This window comes from Cuculus canorus, chromosome Z (genome assembly GCF_017976375.1).
Source record: "Cuculus canorus isolate bCucCan1 chromosome Z, bCucCan1.pri, whole genome shotgun sequence".
NCBI classification, from domain to species: Eukaryota; Metazoa; Chordata; class Aves; order Cuculiformes; family Cuculidae; genus Cuculus; species Cuculus canorus.
The window spans coordinates 76,668,386-76,687,437 of record NC_071441.1 but is presented as its reverse complement, the minus strand read 5'-3'; the positions used below and the strand labels follow the sequence as shown (position 1 = coordinate 76,687,437).

The following is a 19,052-nucleotide window of genomic DNA, read 5'->3' as shown; positions in this document are numbered from 1 at the left end:
GAATGGAACCGAACAGAGCTGAATGGAACCGAACTGAGACAAATGGAACCAGGCAGAACTGAACCCAGGCGAATGGAAGCGAATTGAGCTGAATGGAACCGAATGGAACTGAAGCCAGCTGAATGGAAATGAACTGAGCTGAATGGGACTGAATGGAACCAAACTGACACGAACAGAACTGAACCCAGCTGAATGGAACCGAATGGAACTGAGCTGAACAGAACTGAACCAAGACGAATGGAACCTAACAGAACTGAACTGGGCTGAATAGAACTGAACTGAGCTGAATAGAACCAAACTGAGATGAATGGAACTGAACCAAGACGAATGAACTGAACAGAACTGAACCAGCTGAATGGAATTGAACTGAGCCGAATGGAACCGAACTGAGCTGAATGGAACTGAACTGAGCTGAATGGAACCAAATGGAACCGAACTGAGCTGAATGGAACTGAATGGAACCGAACTGAGCTGAATGGAACCCAATGGAACTGAACTCAGCTAAACAGAACTGAACCAGCTGAATGGAATTGAACTGAGACGAATGGAACCGAATGGAACCGAACTGAGCTGAATGGAACAAAACTGAGCCGAATGGAACCGAATGCAACTGAAGCCAGCTGAATGAAACCAAACTCAGATGAATGGAACCGAACAGAACCAAACCCAGCTGAATGGAACCGAACAGAGCTGAATGAAACCGAACTGAGCTGAATGGAACCGAACTGAGATGAATGGAACCAAACCAACACGAATGCAACTGAACAGAACCGAACTCAATCGAATGGAACCAAACTGAGCCGAATGGAACCGAATTGAGCTGAATGGAACTGAACCAACACGAATGGAACTGAACAGAACCGAACCCAATCAAATGGAACCGAACTGAGCCGAATGGAACCGAATGGAACTGAACCGAGACAAATGGAACCGAACAGAACCGAACTGAGACGAATGGAACCGAACAGAACCAAAGTGAGACGAATGGAACCGAAGAGAACCGAACTGAGCTGAATGGAACCGAACGGAAATGAACCAAGCTGAACGGAACCAAATGGAACCGAATTTTGCCGAGTGGACCCGAATGGAGCGGAGCGGATCCGAATCGATCCGAGCGGACGGAGCGTCCCCGCCCGCCCCATCCATACCTGAGCGGGGCGCGCCGGGGGCGGAGCGGCAATGCCTCCGCCTCCTCCTCCTCCGCCTCCTCCTCCTCCTCCGCCTCCTCCCCCCGTTCCCGGCGCCCCGACCGGCGGCGGAGGGTGTAAAGGTCGGTGTGTCTCCCCGCCGGTCGGTCTGTCCGCCCGCCGGCCCCATGCCCCGCCTGTAGCGCCCCAGCAATGTCCACCGCGCAGCTCTACACCAAGGTGAGCGGGGCGGGGAGGGGGATCTTCCTTGGATTCCAGGAGGAATCGCTTCCCAAGCGTGGAAGAGACCTGCAACTTTCCCTATATCTTCGGGACGGTGACCCCGTCCCCGGGCATCCCACCCCGGGCATCCCTCCCCGAGCATCCCACCCCGGGCATCCCTCCCCGGGCATCCCACCCCGGGCATCCCTCCCCGGGCATCCCACCCCAGGCATCCCACCCCGAGCATCCCTCCCTGAGCATCCCACCCCGGGCATCCCTCCCCGGGCATCCCTCCCCGGGCATCCCTCCCCGGGCATCCCACCCCGAGCATCCCACCCCGGGCATCCCTCCCCGGGCATCCCTCCCCGGGCACCCCTCCCCGGGCACCCCACCCCGGGCACCCCACCCCGGGCACCCCACCCTGGGCATCCCTCCCCGGGCACCCCTCCCCGAGCACCCCTCCCCGAGCACCCCTCCCCGAGCACCCCTCCCCGGGCACCCCTCCCCGGGCATCCCTCCCCGGGCATCCCTCCCCGGGCACCCCTCCCCGGGCATCCCTCCCCGAGCATCCCACCCCGAGCGTCCGTGCCTCCGCGGGTACCACCATGGGTTTCCACGGTGGGAACAGTCCCTCTGGGATTCCAAACCCCCTGGGAGAACGAGGAAGCCGGATTTGAGTAGGGAAAGGTGAACTTTCGTCTCCGTGTGAAGGTTGTGGCAGCGTTAGTTTTGTCCTTCGTGGGGTCCGGTAGCGGAGAGAGGAGGAATGCTGAGCTAAAACACGCTTGGCTTCTCAAAATCCTTGTTGGATCGTGTTTTCCTTCCTATTCCTAAAACACCTGGGTGGAGAGAGAGGGGAAAAAAAAGTCCTTACAAGTGCCGTAACTCACAGGAATGCTCCTGAAGGAAGTGGAAACAGGTGAAAAAAGGTGCCCAGCTCCCAGTTTTCTTTCTGTTTCTCCACTCCCGAATAAATGCCTTGGACAGGGTGCGACCGAGCGCACCCGCTTCCTCTTGGCAGGCGGGAAGGTAACATGGCTGATGGCCTCGCCGGGCGCCACACACCGCCGGACGGCATCCAGCGTGCCAGCCGGGCACCCTCCCCATTGCTTCCCAGAAAGAAAAACAGATTTGCTCCTAAAAAGTGGCCGTTCGGACCATAGAAAGTTCAGGTGCTGATTTTCAAGCAGAGCCTGGGGTCTAGAGAAGATTTTGCTTCCTTTTCCTTCCCCCCCCCCATCTATTTGGCTGTGGGGTACTCGGGCAGGGCGCACGGTATTCCCATTCCTTGGCAAAAGCGGGCTGGAGATGCGCTCCATGCAGTTTATGGCTTTCTGCCCCCTTCCCAGCAAGAGGTTTGTATCCAGAGACATCTTTGCTGATTGACTTTGCCCAATGAAAGAGCTCCTCGCATGCAGCCGGAGATCTGCCGGCTATGGATTGATAACCGGTACGGAGAGAGCTCTCTCCCTGTGGTCCGCGTCTTCCCAAGGCTACCCGTGAGTGCTGTGTGCAGCTGGGATCCGGGGAATGTGCTTAGTAAAAGTCATCAATAATGCTAGGAAGGGGCTCATCGAGAAAAGCGCTTGGCTTCAGCACAGGTTTTGCGGAAAGGCTGTAAAGCGCCGGCATCCTCTGCTGTAATAATGAGAATTTTAGTGTTTTAAGTTCTTCCTGTGACCATGATCAGCACGGAGATGTTACCAGGCTGGCACCAGCCCTCTCAAGGAACCGCATTTTGTCTCTGTGCCAGTCCCCCGGGCAGGTTTCTGCTTTTGCGGACAGTTTTTGTGTAATATGGGGAGCTGCCGCTTAGTTTTTTTGGCCATTGAAGTCAAACGGATGCAGAATGAAAAGTGAATCTGGCGGCTCCTCCTTTGAACCTGCAGGAGTTTTAAGAAGCTCCGCTGGATTGAGTGAGGCTGCCCGTGAGCAGGCTGACCTCTGTCCTTCTCGTGAGCACTTCAAAAGCAGAGTCTCAGGTTTGGAAACCCTTTTTTTTTTCCCACTCTCCCGCCTTGGAAAATCTCGAGGGGAGTGCAAGGGACGCTGTGGCTGAACTGCTTGAGCGTCCTGTCCGCAGCTTCTCATTGGATGCCTGGATGCGATGGCAAGCATCCCTGGGGAAGGAGGAGGCTGGCTCCAAGTGCTGTGTTATCCGTTCTATGGGCTGGTTATAACAACCAGGTTAATTGATTCTTGATGATGAGGTAATTAACCTGTGTCGTGCTTTCATGCTAACTTGGTCAGGCTTGTACTCCTGTTTGTGTACGGAATGAGCGTAAGATGCCTGCTTAGGCATCGCTTGTGATCCTGTTGTTTTTTGGAAGCTCTTGGATGAGGCACCTGGGAAGTGGTGGGGATTTGATGCTAATCTACGCATGTCATTAATTTTTAGCTTATTTTTGGCAACAACGAAGATTCTTGATGAGATCTGGTGTTTCAGCGCTGGCCCCTCTGCTGGCATCCACCTGTCTCGTAGGACATTTCAGGGATGCAGGTGGTGGGGTTGTGGATGGTGCTGTGAATCCACGTGTGTCATCTGTGGGGTTGAGCACTGGTGTTGTCGTGAAATTTAGGACTGTCCTCCTGGGTCTTGTTTTCCATAGGGCCTCTGTGCTGGCTCTGGGCTTTGAAGAAGGAGGAATATGCTTCCCGTGACTTTGAGTACATAAGAAAAGAGCAAAGGAGATTTAGACTGGACATTAGGAAGAATTTCTTCACCGTGAGAGTGGTGAGACACTGGCCCAGGTTGCCCAGGGAAGCTGTGGCTGCCCCATCCCTGGAGGTGTTTAAGGCCAGGTTGGATGGGCCTTGGGCAGCCTGAGCCAGTGGGATGTCCCTGCCCATGGCAGCGTGTGGAACAGGATGATCTTTAAGGTCCCTTCCAACCCAAACTATACTATGATTCTATGATTCTAAAACCCACAACCAACCCAACAGCCTTAAGATGCTGCACCTGGTGGTGCCACTTGCTAATGGAGGACCCCAAAATGAAGTAGATGGCCTACTAACCTCCTCTTGGAAGACAATAAGGAGGGTCCCAATGCTCACTTCTACGTCACCTGTGTGTGGATGTGGGTGTTTGGTCCCTGTAGCTCCGCTGGGCACTTATAGCTCATATATGGTGGAAACCTCCGAGAGTGTGTGGGGAGAAGACAACCTGCTGGCTGCCCTGCCCTGAGCAGGGGGGCGTTGGTGCACCCTCTGTGCACGGCTGCCAGAAGATGCTTTTATGGAGTGCATGGGATGAGCTGAGGAAAGCAGTGGGGAAGAGCTTCTATGGGGTGTTATGGTACAGGAGATGACTTTCCAAGCACAGCAGTGGGGCCTCCTAAATCACACCGTCAGCAGTGTGGGGATCAGGCTGTTTGAAGGAGGATGCAGAGGGAGGGAAGGCAGACGATCCAGCTCCCTGGAATCAATACAGCTGTCTTGATAAAAGCTTATCGATCCGATGCACGGTGTTGCATTAGCACAACCACAACAGTACCTGTCTCGAAGTCCTTCCTCCTCCTGGTTGAACCAGGATGAGAGGAACTGCTGGGGAGCCGCTTTAGAGCAGCCGTGTGAGACTTTCTGAGGTCCTCCCACCTCTCCTTCTTGCTGGGTTGTAATGGCAGTTGCTCTGTGTTGTATAGAGAGCTCTTAACTTCCAGTTGATGCTTGCGGAAGATCTCCTGTGACCTTGTGTGACATGTACCATTTTCTTGGTGCTTACGTTCATGCTTGTTAAGCCATGCTGACGACTCTGCTGCGTTAAATTCAGCACTGCCCCGAGGAGCACTTAAGTTGGAGAGAAACCCCTCCTGGAAACACCAGTGACTGTGTGTTGGTGATGCAGGTCCTCTCCATGTGATGTCTGAGCAGGGATGACTGGTGCTTAATAGCCCCCACCAAACCAGATAATTAACAGCTGTGCCTAATTATGAGTGTGTGAGTAGCTCCAAAACTGCATCAGCTTCCAAGCACGTAGGACTCCACTTGGGTAAACAGTTACGGAGAGACCATTATAATATTTTTCTTCTCCCGACGTGGTACCTGGGGACTTCAGGACTGTCTGGCTGTGGGTTTTGTTTTGTTGCAGAAACAAGCGTGAGTTTAGTGTCACACACATCTGAGCAGAAGAGGAGCTGTCTGGTAAGGGGTGTGGAGCTGGTCTTGGAGCCCCTGGCACCAGTGCGTGCAAGAGAAGGAGGGAGGGTTTTAGCATTGAGGACTTTTGCTTGCAAAAAAAACGGTTCCAGACAGAGAGCGAGCTGGTGGGGCTTTGTCTAAGCTGTGTATGTCCCAGTTACTCCATGCAAACGTCTTCCTAAGGCTGCCTAGGGCCGGTCCTGCTCCTGCCGTGTCCTCAGGGCTCCTGCTGGAGCAGGGCAGTGGTGGGATATCTGTGTTGATTATGCTGCTCAGCCAAAGCTGAACCTTCTCAAGTCCTGTTTAGCTGAAGCAGGAGGTGAAGGCAGCTCCCTTTCCTTCCTGTCCAGCCAGAGCCCTCCGAAGAAACCTGTTGCTGATGCAGCTAAACCACAGCCGAGGTAACTGCAGCCCAATCCCCATAAGCTCGTGCAGATGCCAGCGTTGCTCCGTAATCAGATAACGGGGACGCTCTGCTCCTCTGAGCTGGGTGCTGGGCAGGTTGGAGGAAGGACAGCGCTCTGGGAGATGCCCTCTCCAGCGTTAAACTGGAGTTCAGACTTGTTTGCATGGCTGGCCTTCGTTATTGTGAGGTGAAGCTCTTCCTATTACTAAAACAAATATAATTGCTTTTGCTTCTGATGTTCTGCTCTCTTAAAAGTACTTTTTAAAATATGTTAATTGTTAATTTAAGCGTAGCCTCTGAACCTGATGCTAAATAGTGCTTCTGCCAGGCTAGGGAATAAGCTGTGCCTGTCTGCTCCTGAGCTGCTGTGCAGCTTGAGACACGCTCCTCAGAAGGTTTGCAGCTCTGTATGAGTAAGAAACCGGGGTATTTATATCTCTTTTTTTTTTTTTTTCTCTTTTTTTTTCCCATCTTGCCATTGTGCACCGTGACTGTTATTTGCCAAGTACTCTTTAATAGATGATAGAACTTAATGCATTAAAAAAATCCTCTTCTAATGGCTAGCGCTGGGTAGAGAGAACTCTCTGGTTTTCACTTATGGTTGTGGTATTAAATAAAGTAGCTGGAATGGATTGGTGGTTCCTGACCCTGGGGAGAGACTTTTCAAAAGCGACTATTGCCAGTGTGATCACACGCCGATTGAGTCAATGAATTGGCATAAACCTTCTGGCATAAAACCTTTCTGAAAATGATTTATCCTTCAAGGCTCAGGGAGGATTTATCCTTAGCGAGTGCTTGTGTGTTTGTTCAGGGGTGAGAAGCAGCTGGGAAGGAATAGAGGTTTTATGTGTATTGTGTAGGAAAATTGTCTGTGGGAGACAGGGAAAGTGATGGGATTCAGTTCTGGGGCTTCCACGGGACCTCTATAAAGCTCTTGGGGATAGGGAATTCCTGAACTCCTGCCTCTGCTGTTTGCAGCTGCTGTCAGGAAAATCAGGTTATACTTGAAGGTTTTGGGTTTCTATTTTTTCTTTTTTTTTTCAGATTGTGAGGATGTGGCTGGGTCATGCCACAAAGCGCAGGGACAGCTTGGAGGCCACAGTGGGATTTCAGTTTGGATACAGGGCCGTCTTGCTGAAGGAGCTGGATCCATCACCATTCCCAGTCTCCTCCCAACCCTGCCTCATTATTAGCTGCAGTCGCAGAGAGAAAAACCATTCAAGTGTAAAATATGACTGCTCTGGCCCACTCTCTGCAGCTGGGGACCGTGCCAAGGGCACGGCCACCTCCACAGTGGCTCGGGGACCTCTTCGGCTTCCCCGGGACAGCGCGGAGGAGAGAAAAGCAAAGCCAAACTTAGGGGTTTAAATACCATGCATCCCACCGGTTATGTGGCCCCGAGTAGGTGCAGGGGTGGTGAGAGATGGGTGCTGGTGGCTTTTGTGGACGTTTCCCTCCCTTGATGGGCAGGAGGTGGCCGGAGTTCACCCCATGCTCTGCTGGAGCTTTGCGGCTGGACGTCCCGCTGCAGGGCACGCCTTGCCAGGGGCTTTGTGCTGCAAAAATAACACTGTTTTCATTGCTGTTTATGCAATTGTTCGTCTCAGCTGTGCATTTAACAGTGTCGGTGCCGGGGTTAGAGGAGAGCCACCGAGATAAGGAACACGGAACTCTGTGCAGGTGTTGGAGCGCAGCCCTGGGAATGACTCCGGCAGGGCTTCATTAGCTGGATTCCTGCTTTATGCCCTTGTGCTGGTTGGGATTAAGTTAACTTGCCTTTTTTAAGGGTTATTTGTATGAATTCCTGCCCTAATACAGTTTTAAGGAATACTGAGATGCATACAAGGCCAAGTCTGCAGCTCTTTGCCTACTGAGCTCCAGGGTGCAGAATGGAAACCTGGGTGGGTGGCAGTGGGTCCGGAGCCCAAGGCAACACGTGACTTGTTCTTGGGATGGGATGGAATGGGATGAGTCTGTCCTAACCTTTCCTTTCCTGAGGAAGGAGTCTAACAGAGAGTGTTTGTCACAGGGAGCTTGGCCGCAGTTGAGGAATGTATTTACAAGTGAGGATTTTTGCTTCATTATTCTTCTCTGCTGCCGATAACCAGGTGCAGAAAATAATGACCCTGAATGTGAATGCGTGCATGCCTCCTGATGACCAAAAGAGAAGGCTATGTATGTTTCTATCTGTATTTATGTATATATACACCTATACATATGAGGTTATGAGCACCCCGATCCATTGGGAGGTGTCCCTGCCTATGGCAGGGGGGTTGGAACTGGGTAGGCTTAAAGGTTCCTTCCAACCCAAACACTTCTGTGGTTCTGTGTTTGAAGCTGATCTCGGGCTGCTGGAGTGCAGTGCAGTTCCAGGCACTTTGGACGTGTCTTTTAGTCTGTTCTGGCCAAAAAAAGGAGTATTGTGTCCTTACTGCGATAGTTGCCTGGGGAGGAAACCACAGCAGCAGCCTAACTTTAGTGTGAAGGTGGACTTTGGACCTGCTGAGTTAGTTGGTGGTGTAATGAATAGCAGGTAGCGTAGGTGAAGCCCTGTGTGGGGTTTTTTGTATCTGCTCTTTGACCCGTTCTGCAAACAAAGGCATTTCATGGCAGCTAAAGAAACAACAGCACAAACTACAGTTCAGGTCGGGAAAATGACTGCTTTTATTGCAGCAAGCTCTGCAGTCCCTGGCAGACACCTCAAATTACGTTCTAGTGAGGAGTAATGGCTATAAACTGGAGTGGGGCAGATTTAGACTGGACATAAGTAGAAGACTCTTCACGCTGAGGATGGTGAGGCCCTGGCCCAGGTTGCCCAGAGCAGTGGTGGTTGCCCCATCCCTGGAGGTGTTCCAGGCCAGGTTGGATGGGGCTTGGAGCCCCTGATCCAGTGGGAGGTGACCCTGCCCATGGCAGGGGGTGGAACTGAGTGATCTTTAAGGTCCCTTCCAACTCAAACGATTCTATGATTCTATTGTAATTTTCTCTTTAGCAAAACAGAAAAAAATTCCCTGTGAGCTGTCTGTGTCTCAGGTTGGTTGGTTGGCCCTCGTATGCCTCTAGCCTGCTGCAAGACACATCTCAAGGGGTTGCGTTAGGCTGAGCCTGGTCCTCCAGAAATGAACAGAGACCTATCCAGAAATGGTGACAGGGCTGGGCAGGACGGGTGAAGGTCTTCATGGGGTCTTCCTTGCTTGAATGTTCTTTAATGTGATGTCCAGGTCATGGTAAATTCATCAGTTTTACTATTAAGGATTTGGTAGTTCTGCTCTTTACCTTTCTGGCAGTATCCAGAGGGTTTAGAAAGGCACATCCCTACAAGGAAGAGCCTGCAGGCTGAAAATGTGACCTTTTCTCCAGCGGCACACTCCTTTTGTCCTCATTTGTACATGCTGTAAGTGTTCTCCAGCTTACAGGAACCTGTGACTCATGGGAATGGGTTAAACGCCTTAAAGGAAGGACTACGAGGACTACGAGCGATATAGGTTTAAAAACTTTTACTATGAGGAATGTAAGCCTTTAGTTGCAGGATATGCCCCCCAAACCAGTGGCTTGGTGTGAAGAGGTGGGATGATGGTGCAGCTCATCCAGTGTGTGCTCCCAACCTGCCTTGCCACTGCCCTTTGCCCCTTTTAACCAAACCCCATTTGATTTTTTTGAATTTTATTGATTTATATTAACCTCCATGGGCCTTTTTTGTTTGGTTTTTTTTTTTATTACTGGGTTTTAGTTCCCTGTGCTGCTCTGTATGAAGCAGTGGTGCTATTAGGACGTTCAACCCCCACTCTGGCAATTACAGAAGATCACCAAAAATGCTGTGTAACGTGTCCTGCTGCCCTGTTCATTTTGTTTATGGTGCACGGCAGGATACCATGGCCGTCTCCTTCTTAGTGCATGGGCCATCTCTGCCTCCTTCAGTCCACCTTTTCTGTTCCCAAATGGGCATTTTTTTAGTGGTATCACAGAATCATGCAATGTTTATTGTTGGAAGGGACCTCAAAGTCCATCCACTTCCACCTCCACTGCATCAGATTGCTCTAAGCCCCATCCAACCTGGCCTTGAACCCCTCCAGGGATGGGGCAACCTGGGCCAGGGCCTCCCCACTCTCCCAGGAAAACATTTCTTCCAAAGATCTCGTCTCAATCTCCCCTCTTTCGGCTTAAAACCATTCCCTCTTGTCCTGCCAGTGAGGTGTTTTTATGTTGTCCAGGTGCTTGATGTTGGTGTGCTCTGTGTGCTTGGTGTGTTTTGTGCTGATATTTCTTAGCTCCTCAAGAGGCTCTGTGTGCTATGTCCACCTGTCAATCCTGCCTTTGGGATGCTCCCGTTGGCTCTAATCCATCCTTCTGCCTTCTCAACTTACCAGGTGCCTCTGGCTTAGATATTTCCTGATAACAAGTTATCTCCACGCTTGAGGTTGACCAAGCCTTTTGGCTCATGACCGTTTCCCATCCTGCTGAACCACGAGCAGCCCCTGAGCCTCGTGGGCTCCACGGAGGGACAGGTTTCCCTCAGAGAATCCACTGAGGCACAAAGCCAGTGCTTAGACCCAGCTAATTCATACCTTCACCCTTCCTGTGACTCATCGTCCAAGCTGCCTTATGATAGTCCTGCTGAAGTGCGAGATGCCGGTAGGATGGGCTAACCACCATTTACAGGGCTGTTGGGAGCAGGATGTGTTGTGGATGAGTCACAGCCACTGCTTACCAAAATGACACGTTCCATCGCGTCCTGGCGAGTCACTGCTCTTCAAACAGAGGAAAAAAAAAAAGACCCCTAATACACTTAAAGATGGCATTTAAAAATCACAGAGGGTGGTGATGAAAGTGTCCTGTTTGTTGTGAAAGTCCTACAGGTGGCTCAGGCAAACCTCTAGCTGCCAAATACCCGAGCTGGCTGGACGTGAGCAGACAGCTCGTGCTGACAGGTGTCTTAGCAAATAAGGGTTGAAAACTGTTTAAAACAAAAAAAAAAAACACAAAAAACCCCACCCCAAATTAAAAAAGAAAGCTGATTGCTGTGCCTTCACAAAGTTTGTCCTTGTTGCTATGCCCCAACTGAGCAGAAAGTCGGTGTAAGCGTATCTCAAGGCAGCGAGTGGATGCAGAGATACTGAGGTGATGGAAGCTATAATTTTCAATCTAATTAAGCTGAGTAACTCCTTAGTGGATTTATGCTTCTTAATTACTTTGAGCTCTGATAACATGTGCGCTGCGGGTGTCACTGGTTTTTGAGCGGTGAGTGTGATGTACAGACAGAGGAGCAGAACTCACCAAGTGCTTTGGGGACAGAAAGATTCTCAGCCAAGGACTTCACTCTCTGGGTAGGGTGAAGGTGAAGAGGTAGAGGTGGTTTTCACATGGCTGCACTGGACTGCTGTGGTCTTGGATTTGTCCCAGGTAGGACCACGTGTCCTGTTTTGGGGACGAGGTAGAGGTTGCACAGAGGAGGGTCCAGCACTAGACCCACATAGACCTCAATGGGAGGTGGATGTGTGAATGCCGATGTGGCTTTTCCCAGCCTTTCCCATGGTTCTGGAGTGCCTGTTTCTTGCCTGGCCAATGCCTGCCTTAAACTACTGTGTTCAGCAACCAGAAATAAAATAACAAAGGAAAGGAAAAGACCAAATGCCACTCATCCAGTGCTTGATCGGTGTCTCATGTCATCACACTGTCCTCTTGCTCTCCTGTCTCCACCTGTCATTGTAAGAAATTACTTCTCCGATGGTTCTCTGGTAAGATCTTATCTGGAGTCCTACATCCAGCTCTGGAGCTTTTAGCACAGAAAGGACAGGGATTTGCTGGAGTGAATCCGGAGGAGGCCATGGAGATGAGCCCATGGAGATGGACTGGAGCACATCTGCTCTGAGGACAGGCTGGGAGTGTTGGGGTTGTTCAGCCTGGAGAAGAGAAGCCTATGGGGAGACCTTAGAGCAGCTTCCAGTGCTGAAAGGGGCTGCAGGAAAGCTGGGGAGGGGCTCTGGATCAGGAGTGCACAGAGAGGATGAGGGAGAATGGACTTAAGCTGCAAGAGGGGAGGTTGAGATGAGATCTTAGGCAGAAATGTTTTGCTGTGAGGGTGGGGAGGCCCTGGCCCAGGTTGCCCAGAGCAGTGGTGGCTGCCCCATCCCTGGAGGGGTTCCAGGCCAGGTTGGATGGGGCTTGGAGCCCCTGATCCAGTGGGAGGTGTCCCTGCCCATGGCAGGGGGCTGTACTGGATGGGCTTTAAGGTCTCTTCCAACTGAAACCGTTCCATGGTTGTGTTGTAACCTGGGTGCCTTAAGCGTGCAAATCTGAATTCCAGAAGCTATTGGTGCAGAAGGTGAGAGGAAGGGCTGCTGCTCTGGGCGCAGCTGGTGGCAGGGCGGGCGGTGGGATCCAACCTGGCCGTGCTGCCGCCCTGGGATGATTGCTGCTGCCTGGCCACTGCTTGCTGGGAGCTGCTGTGAAGCCTTGTGAGCTCTCACCATGCCAAAATAAACTCAGAGTCAAAGCTGTCAGAGCTCATCTTCATCCTTCTTTGCTTTCCCGGCTGCTGTTTCCGTGAGTGACAGCTGTGCTCACACCCACTGTGTTTTAGGGAAGTCCCTCTCTGGTTTGGCAGCGTGGGGATCATCCAGATGGACACAAGCAACGCTGCCCAGCCTTGAGAAACCCAAAATATCCATTTCCTTGAGGTGGGTCTAAATCATCTCTAGGAACAACACTTGCCTGAATCTACCTTTTAGCACCTGGCACTCCACTTTGGAGAGGTTGGAATGGCTGAGGCTCCTTCAAGCTATGCAGCTCCTCACAGTATCCAAAAGGCAAGCCGCAGGCTTTTCCTCCTCAAGTGCTGCTGCGCTGGTGTTTGCATCCCAGAGTCTAGCGTCAGGCAGAAAAACCACTGATCTCACCCAAATGCAGCTTCCCTAGAGCCCCTCTTTTTCTCCAAGGGATGGAGTGATGCAGAAATCCAAATTTTTTTTTTTTTTTTTAAAAAGAATATTCTTAGAAATAGGATATTTTGTTTGGCAATGCCAAAGTCTGTATGGTCTCCAAACTTTCACTGTTTTCTTTTATTATTATTAATAATAATAATATTTTTTCCTTTTTTTTTTTTCTGAAAGCGTTGCTGTCTCCTGGCAGTCTTTTCTGTGGTGCAAAGTTTCAGCACTGGAATGTCACGTGAAGTAAATCAGCGGAATGCAAACTCTGCTGATTTGCTAAACTTTGCCCAGATTTCATCTAAGCACTGACCTGGTAAGAACTTAGGGACTCTGACTCTGGTGAGGAGGGAGCTCAGCCTCAACTCCGGTCTCCACCATAGTACTCATCCCACCGAGCATCCCTCCCAGGATCCCGGCATCCTTTTGCTCCAAAGGATGGTATTTTCAGAGCCAAGAAAGACAACTGTATCCCAGGCCACATCCAAAGCCGCGTGGCCAGCAGAGCAAGGGAAAGGATTCTGCCCCTCAGCTCCGCCCTGGGGAGACCCCACCTGGAGTCCTGTGTCCAGTGCTGGAATTCCCAACAGAAGAAGGACATGGAACTGTTGGAATAGGTCCAGAGGAGGCCATGGAGATGATGCGAGGGCCTGAGCACCTCTGCTCTGAGGAGGGGCTGAGAGTTGGGGTTGTTCAGCCTGGAGAAGAGAAGGCTCCGGGGAGACCTTAGAGCAGCTTCCAGTGCTGAAAGGGGCTGCAGGAAAGCTGGGGAGGGGCTGTTTCCAAGAGCCCAGAGTGATGGGATGAGGGGGAATAGCTTGAAATTGGAAGGGGAAGATTTACATCAGACATGAAAAAGAAATTCTATGAAATGAGGGTGGGAGGCCCTGGCCCAGGTTGCCCAGAGCAGTGGTGGCTGCCCCATCCCTGGAGGTGTTCCAGGCCAGGTTGGATGGGGCTTGGAGCCCCTGATCCAGTGGGAGGTGTCCCTGCCTGTGGCAGGGGGTGGGACTGGATGGGCTTTGAGGTCCCTTCCAACCCAAACCATTCTATGATTCTATGAAATCACATCTGAGCTGTTACTTGCTGTTGTATCCCAAGTTTAAACAGTATTTTCCTTTCTGTGTAGCTGCCTTAATGTTTATTTTTCCCCTTGTTTTTAGTCTGGAATGACTTTTCTTTAATATTGAATCATTGAAGATTTATTACCCCAAATTAGGTTGCCACTGGTCTTCAGCACGGTGGTTTTTTGTGTCCCCGTGTGAAAAGCAGACTGGATGTTGTGGCTAATAGAAAATCCCCAGGACCTGAGTGTGCAGAAGTGTTCTTAACTATCAGACCGTGCAGTTCATAAGTTAGTGAGGTTTCACCCTTTTAGCAACTCTGAAGGCAGTTTCTTGTCTCTCTGCATTCAGTATTAAACACTGTACGTTTCTAAAGGAAAACCTTCCAGGAAACAATGTGATTTTCCTCAATTGTATTTTGGGGTCTATCTGCTGGTGGCTGCTCTATCCGGCGTGCCATCTTTCGGCTTATAACCCTCTTTGATGTGGCTCGTTCAGGGGAAAAATGGCATTACGCACTACCTCAGTCACTCAGATGTCAGAGAGGATATCGCGTTTGACTAATCAGGGGAAATTTGGGAAGATTTAGTAATGCCAGGAGACATGACCCACTTTCAGATAAACGCTTTTCAGACAATAGAGATTGAGCTCTGTGGTGGGGGAGGGAGAAATATTCGCACAGTAGAAATAATTATTTAAACTTTCAAATCTTATTTTGATGTGCTGACCCTTTCCAAGGGTTCAATATGGGTTTTCTTTCTTTTTCTGGTTTTTTTTTTGCTTGTTTGTTTGTTTGTTTTTGACAGGCTGAGAGAGTTGGGGTTGTTCAGCCTGGGGAAGAGAAGGCTGCGGGGAGACCTTAGAGCAGCTTCCAGTGCTGAGAGGGTCTCTTGATCAGGGAGTGCACTGATAGGACAAGGGGGAATGGCTTTACATTGGAAGGGAGAAGATTTACATCAGACATTGGGAAGAAATTCTCCGTGGGGAGGCCCTGGCCCAGGTTGCCCAGGGAAGTTTATGGAAGCCCCATCCCTGGAGGTGTTCCAGGCCAGGTTGGGAGGGGCTTGGAGCCACTGATCCAGTGGGAGGTGTCTCCCTCCCCTATTGCAGGGTGTTGGAACTGGATGGGCTTTAAGAACCTTTCCAACCCAACCCATTCTACGATTCTCTGTTTCCCCACTATGTGCTGGGATACCTGAAGAGCAGGCTTAAATACCCAAGAAAATAGAAAAAGGTGTGTATATACCCATGCATCTCATTCTACTAATTCCTATTCCCCTAGGCGTTAACTGGTTTTCAACAAGTCTGTGTTGTCTGGAGATGACCATCTCTGGGCTGTAGGATGCCCATCACCTTTGCTATGCTCCCTGGATACCCATCACCCCGATTGCTCACCACCTTTGGGATGCTCCCTCGGTCATGGGGTGACGCCCCTGGGGTGACCGACAAGGTGTTGGGGAGCTGTGGTCCAGCTATTGATGCCCAGTCTTGGCTGAGGATGGATGAGGAACCCAGTGCGCTGTGTAGGAGTCTGCCTGGAGTTTCCCTGCTCAGGAAAGTGTCCACCTGATGAAATGAGTCTTGCGTACTACATAAGGACAGAAGAACATTAATCCATAAAGCCAACTTTCTGTGTTTGCTTTGTGCTACAAACCTTATATGCAGTTTTATCCTTGCTCCAGTGTTGTTTGTGGTTTCTGGCCAAAACGGCAACTGAAATTGCAGAGGAGTGGCAGTATGATGTTGCAAAACTGTGAGAAAGCCAAACCTGATGCTTGAATTTCTAGTATATAAGCCTTTTCTTCAAAGACAACAAAAGACAGTGTTCTTCGAGTAGTCACTGCATAATTTCCAGTGCTGCAAGTTCTGTCAAGTAACTTATTGTGTCCGTTTTCTTTGTGCGAGGTTTTATCTTTGAAGCCATATGAGCTGAGCAAAACCGACTTAGTCTCCTTAAAATTTCTCATAACCCTTTATTAAAAATAGCTTTGTAATCCTTCCAGAGTATAGCAACAAAACTTCTCTCTTCATTTCGTGTTGAAACTAAGCTCCGTATCTTGCGATTTGCTGTGCTGATGTGACTGTCCAGCTTGATGGAGCGATGTCAGAGCCCACCTTAAAATGTGAAGGTGGCGTGTGCTGCATGGGCAGTGTATTAGGGGAAAAACACCATCCTAGCAGTGTGCTGGAATGACTGTTGATTTCTGGAAGGGGGTCCAAGTTTTCAACTTTTTATTGTTGTTTTTGAAAACAACCTCTTGAGTGATCATTCAGCTCTAGGTGTTTTTCGGTGTTCTGCTTTTACCTGCAGCCGTGGACTTAATTTCTGTGTTTTCCACAGAGGGAAGAAACCCTCAAAGCTCTTTATTCTAAGTAGTTCCCTGACTACTTGAAGCCATGTTATAATCTTCAAGTGTCTTTGCTGTGGAGGTTAACATTTTCCCCAGGTTAAAGTCATGCTGCTTTTGCCTTCAAGCATTGATACCAGTAGACCGACTGCTTTGGGTGCATCTCCGTTAGTAAACACCCCTTCCAGTCCTAAAAAGGGCCCCAGGAAAGCTGGGGAGGGGCACTTGATCAGGGAGCAAAGGGAGAGGACAAGGAAGGATGATTTCAAGCTGAAAGAGGGGAGGTTGAGGTGAGATCTTAGGAAGAAATGTTCTCCTGTGAGGGTGGGGCTGCTTCTGTATGCATTGGTGATGCTGATGCCTGCCTGCTCCCTCTCACGTGCCTGGGAAGCAGCTGGAAAGTTGGGAAGAGCTAAAATATATCCGGGATCTGGACAAACCTGTCCTCCAGTCAGGCTAAACGTCAATACAGTTAATTTGTCTGGGAGGGAAAAAAGCTGGTTTGGAAGGACTTGGTTCCACTTGTCTTGCTCACACCAGATGTATGTAATTTAGCAAGCCAGGACAGAGCGAAATGCACTGGCCAAGACCTGAAAGAGTGAGCCCGGCAGCTGGACGTGCTGGAGACAGGTGCAGATCTGAACCACAGCTCATAATTTGGAAGTTGAATAGCTTTTGAAACACCTTGAGAAATAGAAGAGGCCCTGGCTGCATTTGCCTCCACTGCCTTAAGCCCATAAAGGGCACTGAGCTGTGTCTCTTATGCAAAAGTTTTGCGCGTAATTTATGTCTGCTTTAGAAGTTGGCTGCTGTGTTGACACAGTTGTCCAGTGCCCGTCATTCGGGCTTGGGGGAGTCTCTTGGGAGTCACAACACCCATCCAACAGATTCATATTAGATGGTTGAGTTGGGATGTATAAAGGATATTTAAGTTGTACTATGGAAGCAGGCCAGTTAAAAATGGAGACTTGGCTTTTTTTGATCCTTAATTTCCAGGCAGAGCTTAAGAAAAGCGGAAGCCACCAGAGAAGCATTTGTAGATCTTATGCAAAGGTAATAAGCCTTTAGTGAGCAGGTGGATGGGGTCTCCTTCATCTCATAAGCACTTTACGTTCACTGAATGTGAGCGGCCAAGGCAGATGTGAAAATATAGAATTACAGAATCACAGAATGGTTGGGGTGGAAGGGACCTTAAAGCCCATCCAGTCCCACCCCCTGCCATGGGCAGGGACACCTCCCACTGGATCAGGGGCTCTGATCCCCATCCAACCTGGCCTTGGACACCTCCAGGGATGGGGCAGCCACCACTGCTCTGGGCAACCTGGGCCAGGGCCTCACCACCCTCACAGGAGAACATTTCTTCCCAAGATCTCATCTCAATCTCCCCTCTTGCAGCTGAAAACCGTTCCCCCTTGTCTTGTCCCTGCCTTCCCTGATGAAGAGTCCCTCCCCAGCTTTTCTGGAGCCCCTTTCACTGGAAGCTGCTCTAAGGTCTCCCCACAGCCTTCTCTTCTCCAGGCTGCACGACTCCAACTCTCTCAGCTTGTCCTCGTATGGGAGGTTCTCCAGCCCCTGGATCATCTTTGTGGCCCTGCTCTGGATTCACTCTAACAGATCCATGTGTTTTAGATGCTCAGCCAGCTTTGGATGTTTGTGGGAGTAACAAGTGAAATCTTGATGTATTCCTTCAGTTACCAGGTGTTTCTGATGCTGGTGGTGATGTCCTGCAGCTGCCTGCCAGGTGCCCTTCCCGTGAGTCAGGAGCCTTGCGGAGGGCTTCTGTTGTCCATGAGGATGCTGCGAGCCTCCCGGATTTGAACCCTGAGCTCATCTTTACTTCATGTTGCACCTCACTTCCACATGCTCACAAAACATCCCACTTTGGGGGACTTAAACAGTTGCGGGGGATATTGCTTGCATTTGGTTTCCACAGATGTGTATATGACTCTGGGTATAAATTTACTGTAGTGATAACACACATATGAGGAGTGGTAATAGAATTTAACTGTGACAGTCTGTCTGGCTGCTGGAGCAGCCCCGGTCCTTTTATTTCCTGATACGGAGAGATTTGCAAGTTATTTTCCTCCGTGTCAGTGGAAAACAAGATGTGGGCTTTCTCCTGTGCATGCAAATCCTGAAGGGAGTTCAGAAGCACCAGAGGAGCAGGGAAATCCCAGCTCAGGAGCTTTCCCAGCCTGCGTTTCTGTCTGGAAGCAGTCAGTGGGGATGCAGGTGTTTGCTGATTTCCTTTCAAACAAAGCCCAGCCTTTTGACTGTGCTCGACAGTGGGAAATCTTCTTCTGAGAACAAGGAAAAATACCTTTTAAACAGGTTAAACTGCTTTCTAATGAAAAGGGCTCTTGTGAAAAACAGTCCCTTGGGGTTTTTTACTGGGACATCAGCTCTGGCAGCCAAAACAAGCTCTGTTCGTGGCTGTGCTGTACCCACTGGTGACAGCCACGTTGTTCCCTGCTCCTGCATTTCCATGCCCATTGGTGCGCTCTTTGCAGCCCTTGCAATGACTTGGACAGTGGTGTGTTTCCATTGAGGTGGTTTCTGCAGAATGCATGAGCCTGGAGCCCAAATCCACATTCCCGGGGTTGGAAATGCCATCGAAGGAGGGAACATGGAAATACCAGGACTTCTGCACCACCCCTGTAGGGGAATGGTCAAAAGCTTCACGGACAATTGACAGGAGGTGACCAGCAGATCCCTTGGGCATTGAGACAGGCTGGTTTTGTTCTACAGGGCTGCTTGGCTTGTGGCTTTCCAGTGTGGTGCAGCCCATGCCAGGCACATCCTTTAGCTTTGCATCTGGAAGT

At 50.3% G+C, this 19,052-nt stretch overlaps 1 protein-coding gene across 4 annotated transcripts in view; it reads left to right on the top strand.

Annotated features, from left to right (window-relative positions):
• Nucleotides 1-1,227: 1,227 nt before the first annotated feature.
• The window catches only part of MYO5B (myosin VB), a 173,969-nt gene continuing 156,144 nt past the window's right edge, over nt 1,228-19,052 (top strand). For all 4 annotated transcript variants that reach the window (XM_054053668.1, XM_054053671.1, XM_054053669.1 and 1 more), the window contains exon 1: nt 1,228-1,367. In XM_054053668.1, the coding sequence (XP_053909643.1) occupies nt 1,341-1,367 (27 nt within the window). In that variant the 5' untranslated portion in view covers nt 1,228-1,340. The remainder of the gene's footprint in view (nt 1,368-19,052) is intronic.